Source organism: Monodelphis domestica, chromosome 7 (assembly GCF_027887165.1).
Source record: "Monodelphis domestica isolate mMonDom1 chromosome 7, mMonDom1.pri, whole genome shotgun sequence".
Taxonomy (NCBI): Eukaryota; Metazoa; Chordata; class Mammalia; order Didelphimorphia; family Didelphidae; genus Monodelphis; species Monodelphis domestica.
Genome location: NC_077233.1, coordinates 8,150,372 through 8,174,753, shown reverse-complemented (window position 1 = coordinate 8,174,753; position 24,382 = coordinate 8,150,372). Strand labels below are relative to the sequence as shown.

Here is a 24,382-nt window from a genome sequence, read left to right as displayed (position 1 = left end):
CTAAACCAAACTACATTAAAGATTACTAAAGGATTACTAAAGATAAGTCCTAACAGAGAGCCCAGATTTTCACTTAGAGTCCTTTGGTGGGTCAGGTAACAGGAATACAAGTTATGGTGTCCAGGCAAGTTAGATGATCCAGGCAAAGTAGAAATTCTTTACCCCAGGCAATCTGTCCATCAAGATGACTCAAGATTTCCTCTGAACCTCTTCTAGTTGATTCTCACAGGCAGTCTGCTTGATAGATGGTTTGTCCAGGGGAGTCTCATATCCACAGCGTTAGTATTCACCTCTAGCTCCAGACTGACAGTTGGAAACCTCCTCTTTCAGCAGCTTAGAACTTTTGCCCAGCCAGCTTTTGGAGAATTCTAGGCTGTCACTCAAACTCTTGCTACAGTCCCTCCTTTGCACAAAGCCAAAATCGTGTTGAAAACACGATTTTGGCATTTGTGCACTAACTTACTTCATTACTTAAACTAAAATATCTACCCAAAATAACAAACAACCTACACTCAACTGTCTTAACCTATCTAATACTATCCTATTCTAGGGATTTAATCAAGGAAAGGAAAAAAAGGGAATTAAATAATGAATAATTACAAATGTCAAACACAGAACAAACATATGCAAAAGCACAAGTAAATAACACCAAAAGCAAAAGATCAACACAACTTTCATCCAAAATATTAAACTCATAAACTGCTACTCATCAATTCAGACACTTCCCAGATGTGTGACCCTGGGCAAGTCACTTACCCCCCATTGCCTAGCCCTTACAACTCTTCTGCCTTGGAGCCAATACACAGTATTGACTCCAAGATGGAAGGTAAGGGTTTAAAAAAAATAATTTTACAAAGAAAATTAAACCAAACCAATAAACTAATTTATGCAAACTACATGTAACAACAGATAAAATAAAACATAAGTGATCTATTTACATAAAATGTATACATATACAAATAACACACAAATATAACACATACATGCATGCTATACACATATACTTCACATTTACACATGTTACACATATACATACACTATAATACCACTAATTTTACAATCCTATTATACATACTATTTACATATGTACTTATAATTTTGTGTGGTATGTGATGTCATGTCATTTGTGTTATGTAATGCATATTGTTATGTATGTTGTAATGCCTTTTGTAGTGTAAGTCAGTATCTTACCTTATCTTATCTACTTTAATCCTATCTAATTAAAACTCTCTCTTCAAAATTCTCCTGTCTACCTATGTTCCTATGCTAAACTAAGTATCTAACTATTTTTCATTAGCAACTAATTTATAGCTAATTATAACATTGTTAGTACCCTAGCTATACGTTGTTTCACTCATTCAAATAGTGAATCAATGTAACCTAAACATGTTCATTTATTTGTTTATGTGTTTGTTATGTTGTTATTTTTGCAATGTTATGTTGTTCTGCTAGTGTTATGTCAGTGTTACTATGTTAGTATTATGTTACTGTTGCATGTAATATACTTACCACTCCTTCAGACTTTCCTTCTCTTCTCATCTCATCTTGATTGAAGAATTCTTCCTCTCCAATTCCATGGTAGTAAATATATTTGTTTGTTTGTATGAATATGTTATGTTGTTTTTGTGTTATAATACATTACCCAACATTTTTAATCCATTAGTCCATTAATTACTTGATCCTCTTCATTGCAAATTTCCCCAAAGTATTTAAATTTATAAGTTTTTCAGTCTTTTAACAATGTCCATTAATTTCTAAATCCTCCTCTTCATCTGCATTGCCTTCTTCCATCCAAATGTCCTCTTCCACTGGAATGATCCTCTCCTTCCTGATCTTTCTGACTTCAGACTCAATTTTACTGATGATTCTTACTTTCTACAATCTCTTCTTCTTCATTTTCTTCCTCTATAATTTGTACATTTTCATTATTAATACCGTATGCCAATTTTATATGTAAACAATGATACCATGAATTTCTACCTAAAACTTTTACTGAAGATGGAGAAACTAACACAATTGTGTAAGGTCCTATCCAACTCTCTTGTGTTGCTGATGCGTTAGCAAAATTTTTCACATATATGATATCTCTTGGTTTGAAATTATGAAGAGAATAATCCAATGGGCCAGATTGGATCAATACTTCCATATCATGTAGTTCTTTATGACATTGTTGTAAAGCACTTAAGTATGAAGCAAGTTGACAATATCCCCCTAAGTGAGATGTATACAGTCTTACAAGTTTTTGCCTGCAATGGAGCATGTCCAAAGAGCATTTCATAAGATGATACATGTAGATCTGCTCTTGGTCTTGTATGTAAGTAAAACAAAGCTATGGGAAGAATATCTGGCCATTTTAGATGAGTTTCAGCATATTTTCCCCACCATAGTCTTGAGTTCCCTATTTAAACACTCCACTTGACCTGAAATTTGTGGGTGATAAGGAACATGATATTTAGGTGTTATTCCTAGATTCTCATAGACTCTTTTCAGGATATCTTGGGTAAAATGAAATCCTTTGTCAGAGTCTATGGTAAGTGGTACACCGAATGTAGGAATAATTTCCTTAATCAACATTTTTACCACAAAGTTAGCTGTATTTGTATTTGTTGGAAATGTTTCAGGCCTCTTAGTTAATCTGTCCACAATTACCAGACAAAACTTGTATCTTCCAGCTTTTGGCATGTGGATATAATCAATTTGCAGACTCTCAAATGGACAATATGCTAAAGATCTACCACCTAAACCTTTCTGTCTGAATGCCCTTTGGTTAAATTTTTGGCAAACAGAACAACTTGTATAGATCTTATTTGCTATAGTACTTATTTCTGGTGCTACCCATTGCTTCTTTACAGAGTCTACTACAGCTTGAGTACCAAAATGACCTTTTGTGTGGATGACTTGACACAAATAGGTATATAAATCTTTTAGTAACAGTGGTTTTCCAGTGTCTGCAACCTATATTCCATGTTCTTTTGCTCCAAATTTATCCTTCCACTTCTGAATTTATGAGTCTACATAAGCTTTTTCTAGATCATCAGATTCAATAGTTGATTGTAGGTTCGACTCCTAACTGGCTCACCAAAACTGTTATGGGGATATTTAGGAAAAGTGGAAGGATTTATACAAAGGGAGAAAATCACATTTACACAAATGAATTTATTAACAGAGAAGGGAGTGATGGGAAAGGAAAAAGGGGAAAGGTTTGCATCTGACTATTTGTCTCAAGATATTCAACCCACAATAATTAATTTTAAGCTTAATCCTTTTCTAAACTAAACTCTACTAAAGATTACCAAGGATTACTAAAGATGTGTCCTAACAGAGATTCCATACTGTATATTGATTCTGTCAACATGGAGTCTAGGAATCCCAAACTTGTGGCCTAGTGGGATCTGGTGAACCCCAAGTTTCAGGATTAGTTTATAGGTTGGAGACCCCAAAGTTTGTACTTGTTCCCCCTGTTCCTATGGGAATCTTCCCTGAAGGGAATCCCAGGCTAGCAGTTTCAGACTGAGTGGGGTACCCTCAGGGGAATGAAAATCCACTTCAGGTGGGAGCTAAGCCCAAGATGAAGTTGAGTGACTTTTTGGTGCTATAGGCAGCACATCAGTCTTGCAAGCTGAAGGTCCCGAGTTTGATCCTCAGAAGGAGAGTGTGATATACTGGGAAAGGCTTCTGGAGATGAAGAGTCACTTGACTTTGGCTATCCTAGATACAGCTTGCTTTGTATAGAGGTATTTGTATGTTGTCTCCTCCATTCGACTGTGAACTCCTTGAGGGAAAGAAGGGACTGTCTTTTGTCTTCTTTTATATCCCCAGTGTTCATCACAGTGCCTGGCACACAGTAGGTGCTTATTAATATTTATTTATTAGAACTCAAAGTCTATGTTCTCTTGAAGAAGCTTTCCTTGTATCCTTAACACTACTTTATCCTTGAATCTTAGCCCCAGACTTGTGTCTATATTTGAGGAATTTCAAGGGGAATCATTTTGTCCAACAGACATCTATTAAGTACCTGTCACATTTGTGACATTGGGCTATATCCTAGGGACACAGATATGGTCTCCGCCCTTCAGAAGTTTATATTCTAAAATGATACAATGGAATATTAGATCACTGAATCCTAGAATTGGAAGGGAACTTATAGATCATTTAGTCCCACCTTCTCATTCTATAGGTGAGGAAACTGAGACTTAGAATGGTAAGGCCACTTCCCAAGGTTATATAGATAGGATTTGGAAGAGCTAGATTTGAACTCTGGTCTGCTGTAAATCTAGCACTTTTCACATTACACCATGATTCTCCCAGTTATTATCCTGTCAATAAATACAGGATAATTTGAGGAGGAGGTGGGACTACCAACTGTCACTAATGGGGTTTATGAGGGATCTAGGTGCTCAGGGAGGGGTAGTATCTCTGGTATGGAGGGCTTGTCGTGCCCTCTTAGGGCAGCTCTCCAACCTCTGAACCTCACCTGACACCCAGCTCTCACTTGCGGCTCCTAGAAGCTGCTAGCATGCGGCAGTGGCCACACCCCAGGCAACGGCTTCGACAGGCCAGCTAAACCCTGTGAGGGTAGCCATCGGGTCATCGACCCCTGGTGAACCAGGGCTTTGCTCACCCAGCATGTGAAGATTGCTTCAGCCGAACAGACGGAAGAAACCAATAAGAAGGTTCAATGGCTGAGAGGGCGACGCAGCAAAGCACTGTGGAGTGCTCAGGGCATGTTGGAGCACAAAAGACAACACGGCCATCCAATGCAGCTGAGGAAGTCTCCAGGTGTAATGATTTTTGGTGCCACTGGACCCTGCTGAGAGAGTGGGACTATCTCTGTGCAATGACTTTTCCACTTAAATCTCCTTCACGCACAAGTGTCTTTGTGCACACTCATCTATACACCACAGATGAAAATGCACAAAGACAATCGTCATCCTGGGTTACCAAGAGACTACTACTATCCTCTTCCACCTCTGCCAATAGTGTTCAGTCCTTCCTTAAACCACTCTTGGGTGACAAGCAAGTCACTTCTCCTCTGGTTTGTTTCTTCATCTGTAAGGAGAGAATTGGCCCCGAGGAAGTGCCCCAATACCCCCATGCATGTACCAGAAAGTAGAGAGTCTACCTGGAGAGGCACTCCTTTCAAAGTTTGCTTTTGGGAAGGAGGATGGACTTGTTTAAGGCAAAGGATCAGTCCTGGGTAAATTTGATCTTGACATTAGGTGTTCCTGTTCTACCTCTTTCTGGTCCTTTGCCCCTACTTTTGCCAGACCTCCCCTCCCCCAACCTCCTGGACTTTCAGCTCAAGGCCTCTGTACCTCACTGACTAGAAGAAAAGCCAGGGGTAAATATTCACTGAGGTGAATGAAAACGTTAGGGTATATTTTATACATATAAAAGCACATCCCAAGCAAGAACTGACTCTTTGATGGTGGTATGTGAGGCATAATCTTGTTGCTGTTGAATATCCTTCACTTTCAAATAAAATCTCAAATCTGGTCTCAGACACTTCCCAGCTGTGTGATCTTGGGTGATTCAATTAAACTCCATTGCCAATCCCTTCTACTCTTCTGCCTTGAAACCAATACACAGTATGGATTGTACAATAGAAGGTAAGGGTTAAAAAAAATCTTAGTGGAAGAGGGGAATGTTTAACAAGCAGCTCCCTGGAAAAAAATGTACTCAAGACAAAATTTTAAGTTTAATCTGCATTATTAAAAATTTCTCCATTATTTTCTTAAATCTAGACAATCAATAAAACAATCAAATCAGGCCCTCATTTGTAGTAGTAGTAGTCTCTTGGAAGCCGAGAATGACGATGGTCTTTGTGCATTATCATCTATTGATGTACCCTCATGTGACTTTGAAGTCCAAAGGCTGAGGCACAGAATTTGTGGCACATGGGGCATGGAACACTAGTTGTTACATGGCCTCATTTGTAGCATGTACCAATTTCCAGGTATAAATGTCAATTTTGAAAATTTAACAACTGGCTCTCTCAAGTAGATCTGAGCTGGATCTAGCTCACTTCTGGAGGGACCTGAGGTTCTTTCTGTCCTGGGATTTAGAGCCAGGGGGCCAGAGCACAACCCCTTCCAGGTTTTCCTCAAATGACTTCATGAACAAGTTATTTAATCTCTCTAGGTTTTCTAATCTGTAAAGAATCATTTGTAAAATATGGAGGTTGGATGAGATGATCTCTTGCTTCCTCTCACTTTAACCTTCTTTTGATGCTTCTCTACCAGAGGGAGGATCTAACCCCCTTGCTCTGCTAAAGGCTGTACCAGCTTCTGGACATCCCAGCAACTTCCTGGCCAATTAGTGGAAGAGATAACATGCATGTAAAGCAACTTGGAACTCATGGACAAGAATTCAAACAAACATTGATTAAGCACTTGCTACTATACATTTGGCTCTGTGTTGAGAGTTGTAAAGGTAAATAGGGTGGTGCAGTGGATAGAGCACCAAGCCTGGAGTCAGCTACTACCACAGTGTGACCCTGGGCAAGTCACTTAACCTTTATTTACCTAATGGAGAAGAAAATGGCAAACCACTTGAGTATCTCTGCCAAGAATAGTCTAACATGTCTGAACAACAAAGAAAGGTAAATAAGACTATACTGCTGGCTCTTTGAGTCTGCCAAATCCAATGTCAGTCAACTCTGCCTCATTGTTCCCAGAGTCCCAAGATTGCCCATAATTACCAGGTACAGTAATGACCTAGTATGTATTAAATATCCACCGTGTGACAGTTATAGGCCAATGAGGCAGCACCTGCTTTCTGCCAGGTGAATGGAGGCTTGGCCTCTAGTGATGTCAGCTAACCCAGAGTGATTCTTCTGTTTTGGTGCTGAGCTAGTGGCCTGGCATCCTGGCAATAGCCATAGACTGTCCTAGATGAAGAGCTGGAGAGAAGGATCTGAGGCCTCATCTGAGCAAGGTGGGTTTGGGCTTCTTGGCTTCTGGTATCCTTTCTTGCTTTAGAGCTATAATCTGAGAATCTAAGAAGTCAACTAGTCCATTCTCCTCATTGTACAGATGGGGAAACTGAGGCTTAGAGAGGGCAAATGATTTGCTTAAGGTGACACGGGTGATGTTTTTACAAATATATGGATATGATTGAGAAAGTGAGGGGCCAGGAACTGTTTCCTTTTTGTCACTCCATTGGCAGGACCTAGCAGAGCCTCACACAATGGGAGCTTAGCCAATGTTTCTTGAACTGTTGAATTCCTAGGATGATACCAGCTCACATTGATACAAGGGCTCTAAGTTGCTCCAAGCAAACTGTGGAAACTGAGGCTAGGCTAAATTGTGACATAGCTAGTCAGAGTCAGACCCAGCATTCAAACTCGGTTTCTCCAAGTCCAAGACCCCCCACCCCCAAGTGGGAGGACCTGGGTCAAATCCTTGCTCTCCCGGTTTGACCTCGGGGTTAAGTTAGTGGCCCCTCTCGGAAACCCTCCTACCCTCCTTTTTGTTTTTGTCTTTGTCTGAAGAATGAATGAGGGGCCTGGAGCAGAGAATCCCCAAGACGAAGTTAAGGGCGAGGGCTCTCCCTCCGAGCTTGGGCCGGCTCCCACTCCATGTCCAGAGGGTACCAAGATGCCCCTTGGTTTTGGGGGGCTGGCGGGGTGGGTGGGAGACTGAGTGGCAGCTCCTGGCAGCCTCTCCTCCCTCCAGCATTTACTGCTGCAGCCCCGCCCGCCCGAGTCTGCAGTCCTCCCGCATTTGCCCGAGCTCTCCCTCCTCCCCCCGCCCGCACGTCCACTCTGCGGATGCCCATTGGGCTGTGGCGGGCACGTTTGCCTCTGCATTTCCTGTTGGCAGCAGAGAGTCGGCGGGGGGGTATAGGGGGGGGGAAAGGAAGCCGCAGTCGCAGCCGGAGCCGGAGCGGGAGGGAGCCAGCTGCGAGCTCTCTGCCCGCAGTGTCCTCCAGCCAGCTCCCCGTGCTCGGGGAAGCCGGAGCCGAGGTCGCTGCCCCGTCCCGACGCGACTGGACCTCCGTCCCTCCCTCCCCCGGCAAGGGCACCGAAGGGCTAGGGGAGGGAGGGGACGGCGGAGAGAGCCCCTGTCCTGCGCTGCCCACCCTAGCCACCTCGCCCTGCGCTGCCCACCTTCCCTGCGCTGCCCACCCTGCCCTGCCCTGCCCTTGGCCGCTCTGCTCCCCAGCCGGCTCCTCTCCCCCTGCGCTGTCCGCAGCAGCACCGAGAGGGATGCGCGCCGCACTCCTGGTGGCTTTGCTCCTGGGTGGCTTCTGCAGCTGGGAGCTAGCCGTCGGGGAGCCTGGGCCACCATGCCAGGCTCCGCAGCAGTGGGAAGGACGTCAGGTGCGCTACGAGCACAGCAGCGGCCGCAGCACCCGGGCCCTGCTCACCTACGATGGACCCCAGCAGCGCATCCGCCTGCTGGAGGAGAGGAAGGCTCTCATCCCCTGCAAGAAGTAGGTGCCAGGGTCTCAAGCCAGGGAACTGGGGGCTAAGGGGGGGGGGCGGGGGACGGGACGGATGGGGCAAAGCTTCAGGGCGAGGATAAACGGTGGTGGGGGTTGGGCTGCGGTTAGGCGTAGGCTCACTGCGGCTAGGAGGGGAGATGGGAGGGGGAGTCGCACTGCGGCAGGGCTGGGGCACTCTGTCTAGGGAGGGAGGCGGTGGGGGTGGGGCAGCACTGCGGTATGGGAGAGACTTCATTGAAGGGCAAAGCAAGGAGAGGAGGGGGAGGTGCCCGCGCTGTGGCTACGCGGGGAGGGGGGGGTGCACTGCGGCTGTAGGATGAGGAGCACTGAGGGGCGCGGTAGGGAGATGAAGCAGAGGTGCCCGCATTGCGGCAAGGCGGAGAGGCGTGGGGCGGGGGCACTGCGGCTGTGGGATGAAGCTCTTTGATGGGCGCGGCAAGGAGGGGAGGAGGGAGAGGACGCAATGCGACAAGGATGGGTGGTGGGGGAAGGGCGCAATGCGACAAGGAGAGGAAGGGGGGGGCGCACTGCGGCAAGGCGGGGAGGCGGAGGCGCACTGCGGCAAAACTGAGGACTGTTCTGCGCAAGGCAGGAAGGCGGGGGCTCACTGCAGAGGCAGAGGGGGGGTACTCATTGCAAGTGGGGGAAGGGGAGCGCGGCTGCGGGAAAGCCGGGTGGGAACTGGGAAGGTTGAGGGCGTTGGGGTGCGGGAGGATCCCTGCATCTTGGGTTGGGGCGGAGGTGGCTCCTTCCCACTTAACATCACATTGGGGAAACACCAGTCTCGCCTACCCTTTGTCATTCATGGATTGCTTAGCCAGGTTGGAGATGATTAAATGTGGGGGCGCAAGAAAGGGGAAGACAAGAGAATCGGATGACAATGTACGCAGAAATTTCCGTGTTTGGGATGGGACTGGTCCTTCCAAGGTTCCCATTCTTCCCGCCGCCATGTTGCGGCTCCTGGAGATTTGTGGTTTTCTCTGGAGATGAGCTCTTTCTCCTCCCTGCTTGCCTACAGCATCCGCCTGACTGGGTGGGGCAGCCTCTCCTCCCTCTTCAGTGGTGCGCAGTATTGTCTGCAATGGTTGCCAGGGCGAAAATTCTAGACTCTGCAGACCACTCCCCCCACCTTCACCCCGCCCCAAGTCCTGGCATCTCCTTTGTAAAACTGGGCAGATGGTAGACTTCCTCGGGTGCAGCCAGCGTTCCCTACCCCTGCCTTCCGAGGGCCCTGGCATCCGATGCCCATGTCTGTTCTATTTATACCCCAGAGGAGGCCTCCTGGAAATTTCCCAGGGATGGCTTCAGGTGACACAAACAGGCGAGAGAGGCAGCACGCAGACTCTGCCGCAGCCTGGCACAAGGCCAGGCTTCAGCTGCAGTGTCCCTAGGGCAGGGAAACGTCCAGGTGACAGGACAGTCAATCACAGGGCATTAGAACCGCCTGGGAGAAGCCTGCAGAAGGGGGGGTGGAGGGGAGGGACACGAGAGCAATTAGGGGGCTGAAGCCATCTTGGAGGGAAGACAAAGGAACCTGAGAAGCCTGGCAAAGCACCATCTACAAAACACTCCCCAAAGGGGGTCTCATCTTTGATTAGGTAATGCGGGGAGAGGAGGGAATAGCATGGAAGAGGGAGGGACTTCACTGAAAGGGAGATCGACTCAGTGCGCATGCATACCAAGCCCATCATTTTACAGAGGGCATGAGGCATCTCAGGGAGCTGAGTCAGAACTAACACTTATTTACCCAGGACGACAGCGTTTTTAAAAGCCTTCTCACCACAGTGGGTGCTATGATTATCCCCATTTTACAAATTCAGAAACTGAGGCCTAAGAGAGGTTAAATTTCTTGCTCAGAGCCTGGTAACCAGAGTCTGAGTCAGGATTTGAACCCAGGTCTTCCTGAATCTAAGTTTAGCACTCCTTCCTATAGTGAGTTGCAGAGCTGACACTTGAACTCAGATTCTCAAATTCCTAGTCTAACCTCAAATTTGAATGGATCTTGAAGGCACAGACTGGGAGAGATGGGAGATCAAGGAGATCAGCTCATTCTAGCCTACTGAAGAGGAATACAGTATAGGCAATGAATGGCCCCCAGCCAAGGACTAGTGGGATATGGGTTAATGCATCGGGCATTCGGAGGGCCCTCAGGAGACATCTGGAGACATCTGGAGACATCTAACCCTTACCTGAAGGGAACTGCCTCTATTACAAGTGGTCACTGGATCTCAACTCTTCAGGACTTCAAGGCACCATTCTTCTGCCTTGTGCCACTCCTTTTTTTTTTTACCCTCTCACTCTTAGGGGACCTTTTCTTTACCTCCAGCCTAAACTGGTCTCCACAACTTTCTCCCTAATTTTCTAGTTTTGCCTTCTGGGGCCAAGCAGAACAAAGTGAGTTCTTTGCCCACTTTAAGTACTTGAGGACTGACTACAGAGCTGATTCTGCCCCCTCCCCCAACCCCCAGGCTTGTTTGCTCCCACTTAGAGATCACCAGATCCTTCTACCGATTCTCTTTTGACAAGGCCACTGGCCATCACAGCCCTTCTCGGGAAAATGGTGTCCTATGTCCCAAGGCTCCTCATCAGGACTGAGGGTAAGGCTACTCTGGAAGGGGTCTGCCCAGAGCCCTGTACAAAGGGGCCGCCCCTCCTTGGCCCTGAAATCTAAGAGTCTCAATGCAGCCCAGGATGGCAGGACCTTTTTGGACATATCCATGCCACAAGACTGACGCAGTTCACTTTTGCAGGTCTGTGAGCCATTCTGACGTGCCATTCCCAATGTGCAGAATGGGGGCTCACATGTCAGTTCCAATGAGTCAAAGTATTTGGTAAAACAGATGCCAAATTTAGAGGATTTATTTAGATTTTTTGACGTTGCTAATGCTTTTGAAAAAACTCCTGCTCCCAGTCTATGGAGGCAGTGCAGGGTTAAGCCCTCTGCTCCCCATCCTTCAGGAAGGAAAATGGCCAGCAAATCCAGCCATTACCCAGGAGATCCTGAACCTGACCTCCCAAAGACAAAAGAGATCTGCCAGAGATACTGAAGAAACCTCTGCAGGGTTTAAAAATATATACTTTTTGTCATTCTTTCTTTTTGAATGCCAAATTCTAAATTCTCTACCCCCCTCCCCCCGCAAATAATTTGATGTCAACTGCAGAGGCAGAATCAGACTTCAGTTGATTTCAGTTTGAGTATTCAAGACATGATGAAGGCACAATCAGCACTGAAAAAAAATCTGCGGATCTGATTGTTTGACGTCCTCAGACCCTTTGGTTTGAGTCCAAAGGGGAAGGTTAATAAAATATTTCTGTTCTGAGCACATTATAGAAGTGCCTTCGATGCAAGTGAACCACTTTTCAACATGGTTCTCAGCGTTGTCCACACTGGGAGTTGAAGCTGATTGTGGGAATGTGGCCTTGGGATGAGATTGCCCAGATTAATCCTGTCTCTTTCCAGAAAAGACCGGGTTCTTTGGCGAACAATCGTGGGTATTCAGTGGTAACTGAAAGGGGAAAAAACCCCAGGAAGCCAGTAGGTAATTGGTGGATTGATGGATTGTGCAGAGAGAATTGCAAATGAAAAACAAACAGAAAACCCAACCCCCAGAGACTCTGGGGCCAGAAAATGGAGAAAAGCCCAACCCACAATAAACTGCAATGGGAATATTTTAAAAGCATCTTTGAGGGCTAATTGTGACAGCTATGAGGGTCCCGAGGGCAGCTGATCCAGTGAAAAGGCATTAGCTTTGGAGATGAAGCCCAGGATTCAGAGTCCACCTCTGGTGTTTATCTGCTTCTGTGACTTTGGCAAGACCCCTCCCTTTCTAGGCCTCAGTTTCTTTATCTGTAAAATGAAAGGGTTGGACTTGGCCTCTGAGGATCCTGCCAGCAATAGGATCTTATGGTCTTCCTTGTTCTTAAAAGCCCCAATTGGGGGTGGGGGGTGTAGCTGGGTGGCTCAGTAAACAGGTAATGCCAGAAGCAAAATTTGCTCTCAGGCCCCCAGACTCCAAGACAAGTGCCCCCTTTATTGTATCATAGCATATTTGTGGGTTACTGGATTATTGAGGTCAGAAATGGGATTGGAACTCTGATCTCTTCAAATTCTAAACCCTGGGTTCTTATTTTTAACACCCACCTTTTGTCTTAGATACTAAATATCTGTTCCAAGGCAAAAGAGTGGTAAGGGCTAGGTGATGGGAGTTAAGTGACTTGCTCAGAGACCAGATTTGGATGCAAGAAGGACCTTCCATCTCCAGGCCTGTCTCTCAATCCATTGAGCCACACCTACCTACCTACCTCCCTGACCTGGGTTCTTTTATTTATTTATTTATTTATTTTATTATAATTTTTTAAAATCCTTCCCTTCTGTCTTGGAATCAACACTGTGTATTGGTTTCAAGGTAGAAAGAGTGGTAAGGGCTAGGCAATGGGGGTCAAGTGACTTGCCCAGGGTCACACAGCTGGGAAGTGTCTGGGGTCATATTTGAACTCTGCACCTTCCATCTCTGGGCCAGACTCTCAATCCACTAAGCTACCCAGCAGCAGGGAGGCCCCTAGTTCTTTAAAAACAAAAACAAAAACAAAAACCCGTAATTGTCACTCTCTGCCCCCTGAAGCAGCAGAGCCCTTCCAGCTAACAAAAGAGCTTAGTTATGTAAAACAAAGCAATCCAACAAGTATATCTGAAAATGTATGCTTCCCTTCACCTTTATAGCCCACCAGACTTTTCCTAGCTAGGAGCAAAGCCTGGATCAGAGGAGAATCTGGGAAGCTGATCAGATCTAGAGAAAGTGCGCTGAGCCTTACTTAAATCATTATTGCCATTGAAAATGTACCACCCCCTAAGCCAGATCTGGGAAGCTTTGTGCTATGGGCTCCAGAGGTGCCTCTGTGCATAAATTCTTCATGATTTCTAGATACAATAGTTGGGGCAGCCAGGTGGCTCAGTGAATAGAGCTCCAGGGTCCAAATCTGGTCTCAGTCACTTCCTAGGGGTGTGACCCTGGGCAAGTCACTTAATGAGGATTGCCTAGCCCATGCCAATCTCCTGTCTTAGAATTCATTTTCAAGTCAAGGGCTTGGAAAAAAATAGGTATGATAGTTATTGACCCTAACAAAACAAAACAAAAATCTCCAGGTGTTTAGTGGTTCAGGGGCTGCATAAAAACAACAACTGCTCTTTGAAGGAGGTGCCAAGTTGCCTCTTTGTGCTTGCAAGAGAACTGAAAAGTATATTTGCAAATTGGCTCAGGTTGTTTTTTTTTTTAACTTTGTGTTGTGATAAAGGATGGAAAGCTTTGCAAATTGCAAATTTCCATCTCAAATTTCCATCCTTTATCACAGCGTCTATCCTGTAAATGTTTTGGAAAAACTCCACCAGTTGTTTCTGCGCAATGATCAAGCCTTTCTTGGCTCTGGGTTTTCCCCAGATGGAAAATATAAAAGCCCTTTCTAAGCCTTGGAGATAATGCTGCCCACTGCAGTGGGAGCAGAGCTGCTGGTAACCGGTGCTTAGTAGGGCTGTTGTGTGCTGCCCTTCGTGACCTCTTATTTGGATTTAACCATGTGGGAAATAAGGAGGGTTCAGAGGAAACAGTTCAGTTAGTGCCCTGAATGGATGAAAAAAATATTTATTAAGCACTTCCTGTGTGCCAAGCCCTGTGCTAAATCTGGGACTTACATAGAGAAAAGTGAGACAGCCCAGTCCAGCCCAGGGAGCTGACATTCTAGTGGGGGGGGGGCAATGTGGGAGGTTTCAGCTGCAAGTCAGAGGGAAAGGTCCCATGGTCCTTAGGGTGCAATATCAAGGCAGGTAGTAATAATGCCTCTTCCTTAATGTCATTTCCACTAATAGAACAATATCTGTCTCCAATGTTGAGCCATCAGACAGAGTCAAGGGTTTTGGCAGTCAGAATGGTCTTTCTGGATCTTCAGTAGCTATGGCTACTTGGGAGGCAGGGGCTGCAGCATCTCCAGAGGCAGTCTGGCAACTGCCTCCATGGGAGTTTTACCGAATGAATGATGGCTGTAGGGTCTAGGTGGAAGCAGGGCTGATGATCTGGTGGGTGCCACTATTTCCAGAGCTCTTGGGTTTGTCTGTTCATGAGTGGCAGTTGACCAGAGGTGGGTGTTGGTGATGATGTCGATAGTGAGCCCATTTCCACATAAGTGTCACTCCTCTCAATGAGGGCTCTGTGGAGGAAGCATACTGTCCAGGGATCGGGACTGATATTCTTGGTGCTGTTCCCAGGACCCTTGGGCTCAAGGTCCTGATCTCAGACAACCATGCATCTGTAGGGAGGTGGAGGTGGAGCTGATTTCTTTGGTCTCCTCCATGTTGCCTCCTAGCTTTCCCTTTGGGGGAGGCCTACTCTCCAAATTGTTTGATCCTTAGGAACTGGTCACATGTGGATTCCTGCAGACCTCCAATGAACTTATTTATGTGTATGGGACAAGGACAAGTTCATACATTCAGCTTCTGACTTACTGTGAAGGTGTAGAGAATGTGGTTAGTGATTTAGCAATTCTTTGAAAGGGTATCTTCACTCACATCTTTAAGATGTTGGGCAAAAGGGAGCATGGTGGATGAATCTGTGTTGAACTTTTGGGAGGGTGTGGATCAGGGTCCCACAGGATGGGCAGGCAACTGGGTGCATTCATCAGTGGGAACTTGCAAAAGAAGAACATTCTGGCTCCATTAGAATAACTGAATATACACTTAGCCACCATTGCTGTCCCAATACTATTTATTTAAGGTTTTCAAAGCATGTTACATATATTAATTAGCTAATTTAATCCTCACAACAAATTTCTGGGGTAGATGCGATTATTATTCCCATTTTATATATATGAAGAAATTGAGAGAGACCTTTTAGTGACTTACTCAGGGTCAGGAAACTAGTAAGTCTCTGATGCAGGATTTGAACTCAGAACTTTTGGACTTCAAGTCCTGCACCACCTACCTGCCAATAAATGCAGATTCAGAGTTTGATTTTTCTTGTAAGTGACAAAGCTTAATTGGAGTCATTTGTGCCAATCCTCTGGTCAACTTTGTTAAGAGAAATCTTATATTTTTAAAACTAATATAATCCACTGAAGATAGCTCTCAGATCACACAGGACACAATTTAGTTCAGAGAAGTCATTTTAATTCCAGCTGCTTAGTGTGTCCACATAGGCAGGGGAGGAAGACAAGTCCATATCCACAGACCCTGAGAGTGTTTTAAGCTTTAAAAAGTGCTTGTACATTTTACCTTGGTGGAACTTCACATACTACATTCTATAGATCCAGAGACAGTCTCCAAAAGGGACAGTGAAGGGGCATTTGGGTAGTTTAGTGGATTGAGAGCCAGGCCTAGAGATGGGAGGTCTTGGGTTCAAATTTGGCCTCAGACACTTTCCAGCTGTGTGACCCTGGGCAAGTCCTCTGACGCCCATTGCCTAGCCCTTACCACTCTTCTGCCTTGGAACCAATACACAGTATTGACTCCAAGACAGAAGGTGAGGGTTTAAAACAACAACAACAACAACAACAACAACAACAACAACAACAACAACAACAACAACAACAACAACAACAACAACAACACTCAAAAGGGACAGTGGCCATAGCTAAGTGTTAGAAGCTGGTGTGGATCCAGGGTCCTCTTCTCTCTAAATTCAGTACTTTCTTTAAGCTATACCATGATAAATTCCTTGCACTGCTCAAATTTACCCTTCAATAGGAAAACTAAGACAAGCCACAAATGACCAAACTTCTGCTGAATTCAATTCAACAAATTCTGAGTCAGGATAGACTTTGAGGAGAGCAGGAGGGAGGGGCAGACAAAGAGCTCCAGGAGGTCAAAGGGTGGGAAAGAAACCACACTGTAGAGCCAACACTCCTCTGGCCCCTCAGAGTTTGCAAACTGTTTTCTACACATCTCTCGAGAATCACAACAGTCATGTCAGGGGGATACTGTGCCCATCTCACAGGCAGAAAAACTGAAGGTTAGAGAGCTTCAGCACCTGGATAAGCACACACACACACACACACACACACACACACACACACACACACACACACACACACACGGTAGGCTCTTACTAAAGACTCAGCCAAGGACATACGACTAGTAAATATCAGAGCTGGTATTCAAACCCTGGGCTTCCCGACTCCCACCATTCTCTCTTTTTTAACAAGTGTATTCCCTCCCCTCCCCCTACAATGCCACCATTTTCTTACAGGAGGTTTTCTAGTTGGGAAAACAAAGTGAGGCTTTGTTGAAGATGATGGATGGAACTTGAGCTGGGCACAGTGCCATCAGGTGGAGATGGAGTTGGGGAGGGCATTCTAGGCTTAAGGAAGGAGATGAAGAAAGGTGCAGAACTGGGGAAATGGGAGTCATCCAGTGTGTGAGGGGCAAGTGTCATGGTAAGAGCTCCGAAGCAGCATTTTGGAGAGTGTTTTTGTCTTGAACTAAATGTCTGCTCCTCCCCCCATGCTCACTGCCAGTGTTCTGCATATCCAAACACATCTTTGGACCCCGCCTTCTTGGCCATCATCTTATCTTGGAGGCTGGTCACTTCGGAGACCTCAAAGTTGAACTGGGAATCATCATTTGAATTTGGTTGTTAGGTTCAGGGTCCAACAGGAAGCCATGTTTGGAGTCAGATCTGACATGGACACAGAGGCTGCATCTGAGTCTCAGGCCTTTATTCTGAAGATTTTTCCCCCTTCATGCTTCATCCTGACTCCAGGGTGTAACCCCAGCTTCAAGTGCATCAGGAGGGGCAAATGGCCAGGTCAAGGCTTCCTCTAGAGAGTCCCACAGTAGGGGCTGACCAGACACTGGAGCCAGGCATTACTAATCTATTGGGTTGCATTTTAGATGAGGACGGCCATCCAGATTTTCAAAGTCCCTTTGCAGCCAAAAGAATCAAAAGTCCTTTTGCAATCAGACTAATAGTTCTCTGGAGCCATGTCTTCTAAGTGCCCTATTCTGTAGGATTGGGTTAGCTTTCCATGGAGCAGAGAGATCTACACACTTTCACTCCCCAGGGAATTAGCGGGTAATCCTGGACATCTTTAATCATTCAGTAAGCATTTAAGTGCCTGCTATGTGCCAGGCACTGGCCTAGGTTCTGGGGATACAAATACAGTAAATAAGACAATCTCTCTCTCAAGGAGCTCCTAGTTTATTCAGTATTCAGCATATATACACATGTAAGTAAATTCAGAGTAAACAAATACAAAGTCACAAAATGAAATGGATTTGGGGAAGGAGGCCATCAGAGTAGACTTCATGCAGATGGATGTACTTGTGCTTCATCTTCAAGGAAGAAAGGGAGTCTCTGTGGTCCAGGTGAGGAAGTGATATGTTCCAGGCAGGCAGGAAAGCATGCAAAGCTCCAGAGGCAGGAGCTTGGGTGGGGATCATGGAATATTAGAAAGATGTCACATCTGATGAGGCTGGAGAGATAGCTTGGGAATAGTTTGGAAAGGGATTTAAAAGTCAAGATGACAAGTTTATGTTTTATTCTAAGGGCAATAAGGGCAGAGTACATTTTGAATGATCATTTCCCTGTTCTTGGAAACTGCTTCTATCTTAATGCATCCCATGTTTGCATTAGCTTTCTTGGCAGCTTCCTTAATGCTAACTTCTATTAAGCTTGGAGCCTACTTTACTGCCCTGATTTCTCCCCAACCCCCAAACCTCTTTATAACCACAATTCTTCCATTTTATACTTGCAAAGTTGATTTTTTTATACCCAAGACCTTACATTTTCTTATGCCCAAGACTTTACATTGATCCCTCTAGGAGACCAACTTATTTGATTCAACCCTATCTTTTTGGATCCTGCCTCTTGTCATCTAGTATGTGAGGCAGCTCTCCCAGCTTTGGGTCATTAGCCAATATGATGAGGATGCCACCTATTTCTTCATCAAAGATATTGATAAAAATATTAACTAGCATAGGGTCAAGAAGAGATCCTTGGGGTACTCTACAATAGATCTCCTGCCATGTCAACAATGAATTATTAAATAATTCTTCTTCTTTGAATCAAGATTTTTTTTAAACCCTTACCTTCTGTCTTGGAGTCAATACTGTGTATTGGCTCCAAGGCAGAAGAGTGGTAAGGGCTAGGCAATGGGGGTCAAGTGACTTGCCCAGGGTCACACAGCTAGGAAGTGGCTGAGGCCAGATTTGAACCTAGGACCTCCCATCTCTAGGCCTGGCTCTCAATCCACTGAGCTACCCAGCTGCCCCCCTTTGAATCAAGATTTTAACGAGTTGCCATTCCATCTGATTATATTATCTAATTCTTCTTTCTCCATTTTCTCTGGAGGAATAGTATGAGATACTTGATCAAAATCTTTGCTAAACTCTAGGTATTCTATATCCACAACATCTTCCTTACTCATTAGTTTACTCATCTTGTCAAAAAAGGAAATGGCATTACTTTGGCATGGCCTGTCCATGTTGAAGCCAGGCTGGCTCTTTGAATTACCATTTCCCTTTAGCAATCATCTCTTTAATAATTCATTCTGGAGTTTTCCTAGGAATAGAAGTCAAACTATATGACCTATAGTTTGCAAACTGTTCTTTTTCCTTTATTTGTAAATTGGGATCCCACTGGCCCTCTTTTAATTTCATAGTCTTCCCATTTTTCTTGATCCTTTGTATATCACTGATAATGGCCCATGAGTCATATCTGTCATTTCTTCCAGAACCTAAGAATGTAGTTTAATCTATCAAGGGCTCCATATTTATTTGGAAAGCAACTCCTGATTAGTCATTTTTGTTCTCTTTCCAGAATAAGGGTCATTCTCCCTTGCAGAGAAAACAGAAGTTCAATAAGAATTCAATCATTTATCTCCACTTTTGTTAGGAATCATCAGCTCATCTACCTCAAGCAGAAGTCTTCTCCTTTCTGTGGCCCTACTTTTTCTTCCAAGGTGGTTAAAATGCCAACATTCTTTTGTGGTCCTTAGTTTCCCTTCCAATCCTTTTAAAATAAGACAATACCACACAGTAATTCAGTCAGTGGAGGCGTTAACTAGCATTTACTAAGCATCCAATATCTCTGGCATTGTTCATTGACTAAAATAGCCCCTGTATACATAAAATTTCCATTTTGAGAAAGAGAAATATGTATATAACCCCCTCAAATACAAAAGACAAGGTGGGCACATATGTATATGTATATACTAGGGAGTAATGATTAGAAAAGGTTTTATCGATGTGGAGTTTTGAAGGAAATAAGGGATTCTAAGAGGCAAAGGTAGGGGTGTGCTTTCTAGGCATGGAGTGCAGAAACTGGAAATGGAGTGTCATCTCTGATGAAGAGCAAGAAAGAGCTATAAATGCCTTGAGAACAACAGGTCGCGATCCTAGTTTTATCCAGTATTGCATATTAAGGACTCACCAGAAGATGATGGGTAGAGAAGGGCTCAAAAGTAGAAGTCTCCTGTTGCTTCAAGTCTGGCCTATTGGTCATCAGTGTTTGCATTAGTGTTCACATGAGCCTAAAGGGCTAGCCTCTGATAGGCAGCTTTGATGCGGCTTGGGTTAGTCTAAAGTTACCTTTTCCCATGCTGAGAAATGCCAGGCTCTAATTTTAGATGAATGCTATTTATTGGTTTCTTCTTTTGGAATGACTATCTTTGCCAGAAAAATAAACATGCTACTCATGTTTGTTTGTTTTTCCATCACTTTTTTCTTAGTAATAACCTTCAAACCTTTCCTGGAAAATGAATACATTTTTAGTTTAGCTGCTATTCTATTGAAAGTCCTCCCTTTGGAGACCAGTAATTCAAGAACAGTTACAAGGGAATAGTTTATTTGGAAAGGGAGAAGGTGGTGATAAGTAGAAAACCCAGACAGGATCCTTTTATGATATGAAACATTTTCAGTGGCCAGCTTGAGCAAAGCATTGCCCATAAGTTCTAAATGTAGACAATGCCTTCCTATGTAATTAACTCCCCACCCCTCTTCCTTAGCATACATCTCTGTTTAGGCAAAAACATTTCTTGAGCATATGTGAGCTCCATCCCTTCTCTTTTTGAGGAGAGGAGTAGAACAAGGATCCATGCCTCTGATTTTTTGGTGTAGGCAGTTCCCAGGAAGGAAATTCTCTTTACCAATAGAAATGGGTACCAATTCTATGATATCATCATTTTAGATAGTTGCTTGGGGGGCCTGGAAAAGAAAGGAGAAAATATCATTTCCTTCCACCTCTGCAGGGAGTAGGACTATGGATGTGGAATATTGTACATATTGTCAGCCACACTTGATGTCCAGTTGACTTTGTTTTACTTACCATCCATCCATCCATCCATCCATCCATCCATTCACTCACTAATTCCTTTACTCATTCAGCTCACAAGTTTTTATCAAGCACTTACAATGTGCCAGCTTCTAGGATGGTTCTGGAACTTAGAATGTATTTTCTTAAAGGAATCTTGCAACAAATCATGGGATCACAGATTGAGATCTTGAAGGGACTTTTGAAGTCCTTTAGCTGGGTAGTGTAGGGGAGGCCTGGAGTTAGGAAGAGTCATCTTCCTGAGGTCAAATATGGTATCAGGCACTTAGTAACTGTGTGGCTGGGCAAGTCACTTTACTTTGTTGGCCTCAGTTTCCTCATCTGTACAATGATATGGAAAAGGAAATGACAAGGTACTCCAATATCTTTGCCAAGAAAACCCAAATTGGGTCATGTAGAGTTGCACATGACTGAATAACAATGACAACAAAGTCCAACATCTACATTTTATAGCTAAGGAGACCCTGTGATTTACCCCAGGTCCCACAACAAATGTGGGGCAAAACTAGGATATGAACACAGGTCTTCCAATGCCAAATTTCCATTGTATTTTGTTCTGGGGCTCAGTCTCATAAATGCTCTGTAGCTCAGGAAGTGCTTATAGCAGAGCCGAGCTACTCTCATATATTTATATAATTTCCCCAATACTCACATTTTACAGATAGGACAACTGAGGCTCAGAGAGGAAGTGACTTGTCCAAGTTCACACAACTAGGCAGAGGCACTGCTAGAATTCCAACCTAAATGCCCTTATATAAGCTTAACTGCTCTTTCTGTGTCTGAATAAGAGAAGGTGCTTGTGCTCACTTCTGTGCAGGTACTTTTTGGTCTTTGAATCCCCAGAACCTGGCATAGTGGCATACAATAGGTGATTAATATATGCCTGTTGATTGTCTGATTTGCATTCCCACCCCAATGGGAAGGAGGCTCCTGAAAGGCAGATTTTTTTTCATATTCATCCTTCTATCTCCAGGGCCTAGGATCATGTCTGGCAGCTAACTGATTGACTTGTATCACCACCCCCAACTGAATGTAAGCTCCTTGTGGGCAGAGATGGTTTCATGTTCGTCCTTGTATCCCTACTGCCTAGTAAAATGACTGGCCTGCAGATGGTGTTCAATAAATGTTTGTTGAGTGATTGGGGTGAAGGAGGGGCAGGGACTGCCTTGGTAGGGCAAAGTTACTCATTTTTTCCCCTTTAAAATCCTATTTATGTCTAAGGCCTTTGGGTTTTTAACATACAATGATAATAATCATAACATTGATTGTAATTTTTGGGCTATTTTTCAGGTTCTTTGAATATATTTTCCTCTACCAAGATGGAGTGATGTTTCAGATTGACCAAGCCACCCAGCTGTGCTCCAAGATTGCCTTGACTGACCAATGGGATCCTCTGGATATCCCCCAAAACTCAACGTTTGAAGACCAGTATTACATAGGGGGCCCTCAGGACCAGATTATGATACAGGAGTGGTCAGACAGGAAGGCAGCTCGGAAATGTAAGTGGAAGTCTCTTGGGGCTTTGATTCAGTTGCTTTGGAAGCAAAGAGACTAACCAGGGAGCACTCTGAGGCACTAGACATTTCAATAAACCTGTAAAGGGCCTGCTGATCACTTTCCCAAGGAAGGAGATCTTAGGGAAATTTGGAAAGTCTAACCTCCTCAGAAGAGCCTCACACTACATTTCATATTTAGAAACTCAAAGGGCTTGACAGTCACCTCAAAGTATCATGACTTAGTCTCTTGCCTTATCATTTCTGGTGGAGGTTCCAAAAGGCTTGAATGAAGCCAGGTGGGTAATGGAGTTGAGCCAACATTTAATAAGGGTCTCCTCAGAGTAAATGATGATGTTAATCAAACAGGACAAATGGGATTTGACTTATTGTGAAATGTACACTTTTGTCTTGGGGAAAGTAAAGAGCAGATTTTGGGACTCTTAGTAATATGCAGAGTAAAATGGTTTAAATGGGCAATGATTCTCATTGGCTCTGTAAGTAACCCTCTTGTACAATTCTCATCTCTGGGCTCAAAGGAGGGAATGCTTTATCCTGAAGAACTGGAGGGAGGAGCAGGAGAATAGTGTACTGTTTGAATTTCAGTTTGGGAGGACACATTGAAAGGATCATTTCTTGGACTTGGAAGAGCAGTGCCATTGGCTTCCCTTCTGCTTTGAATGCTTCCAAACAAGGGTGGATGAGCTGGGTGATGATGGGAGACATGTTCAGGTATCCAGTGCTGGAACTGCAAGGCAGGCATTCCAATATGGAAGGGTATTTTACAAAATCATACATGTATAACCCAGATCAAATTGGCCTTATGTATAACCCAAATCAAATTGATTACTGTCTTGAAGAGGGAGAGGGAAGGAAGGCAGAAGGGGTTAAAGAAGGGAGGAGGGGTTCAACTTGGATCTTATAATTTCAGAAACCATATGTTGAAAATTGTTATTACATGTAATTGGGAAAATAAAATATCTTAAATAAATAAATAAAATATCCTAAAAAAAAAAGAAAAAGTGAAAATGACAGGCATTGAAGTAAGGATTTTGAGGATCTACTTCAAAGGTGAGTTAGTGGGCTTTGGAGAGCTCCTCATCCTCATTTTTGCACATGCCATTGAAATATCTATAGGCACAATTAAAGCTGGAGAGTATCTAGTCATGATCTCTGGCTTCTCACTTTGATTTTCTCCTTCCTGCTTTTGGGCACCAAGAATTTATCCACTTAGTATGGGTAGATTAAATACCTACTATGTGCCAGGAGCACAAAGACAGAGTCCTCTTGTCTTCAAGGACCTTATATTCTTTTTTTTTAAGCCTCCCCTTCCATTCTAGAATTGATACTGTGTATTGGTTCCAAGGCAGAAGAAAGGTAAGGGCTAGGCAATGGGGGTGAAGGGACTTGTCCAGGGTCACACAGCTAGGAAGTGTCTAAGGCCAAATTTGAACCCAGATCCTCCTGTCTTTAGGCCTGACTCTCAATCCACTGAGCCCTCTAATTGTCCCAAGGACCTTACATTCTATTGGGGAGGTGCGGAAGGAGTATGTACACATATAAGTAACTGTAAACTATGCATGTTTTCATAGACTATATAGTTTGTACTCAAGTTTTTGGCCTTTTTTCTATGAGAATTTTGATTTCTGGTTCTATGTGTATGATCATAATGTTGCTACTGCTGATAGCTAGTATTTGTAAAGAAGGTGCTTTAAGTAAAGTTTGCAAAGCACTTGCACTTTAAAAACATTTCATTTGATTCTTATAACAACTCTAGGAGGCTATTAGAACCCCCATTTCCATATTGTACCAGGGCTGAGTTTTGAAGGAAATAAGAAATTCCAAGAGACAAAGGTGAGATAATTCATTCCAGAAATGAGGGAGAGTCTCTTCAAAGACATGGTGGTGGTATATGGAATGTTATAAGTGAGGAACTCCAGAAAGGGTGGTACCAATTCTCCTCTGGGTAACATTGGACACCCTTTTATTTGTCCTTCAAATGAACTCTTCTGAAGTTCAAGGAGTAATATCATGGGACTTGGTGAATCCATTCATGTTCCACCTAGATCTTTGATACTTTCATGAACTTCCTTCAGATTCTCCCAGACTGGCTGTTCATGAGGAAGA

At 44.2% G+C, this 24,382-nt stretch overlaps 1 protein-coding gene across 1 annotated transcript in view; it reads left to right on the top strand.

Annotated features, from left to right (window-relative positions):
• Positions 1 to 6,851: 6,851 nt before the first annotated feature.
• Positions 6,852 to 24,382, top strand: part of EPDR1 (ependymin related 1) — a 38,566-nt gene continuing 21,035 nt past the window's right edge. The window contains exons 1-2 of the mRNA XM_016424630.2: positions 6,852 to 8,436; positions 22,053 to 22,261. Coding sequence (XP_016280116.2) covers positions 7,580 to 8,436; positions 22,053 to 22,261 — 1,066 coding nt within the window. The 5' untranslated portion in view covers positions 6,852 to 7,579. The remainder of the gene's footprint in view (positions 8,437 to 22,052; positions 22,262 to 24,382) is intronic.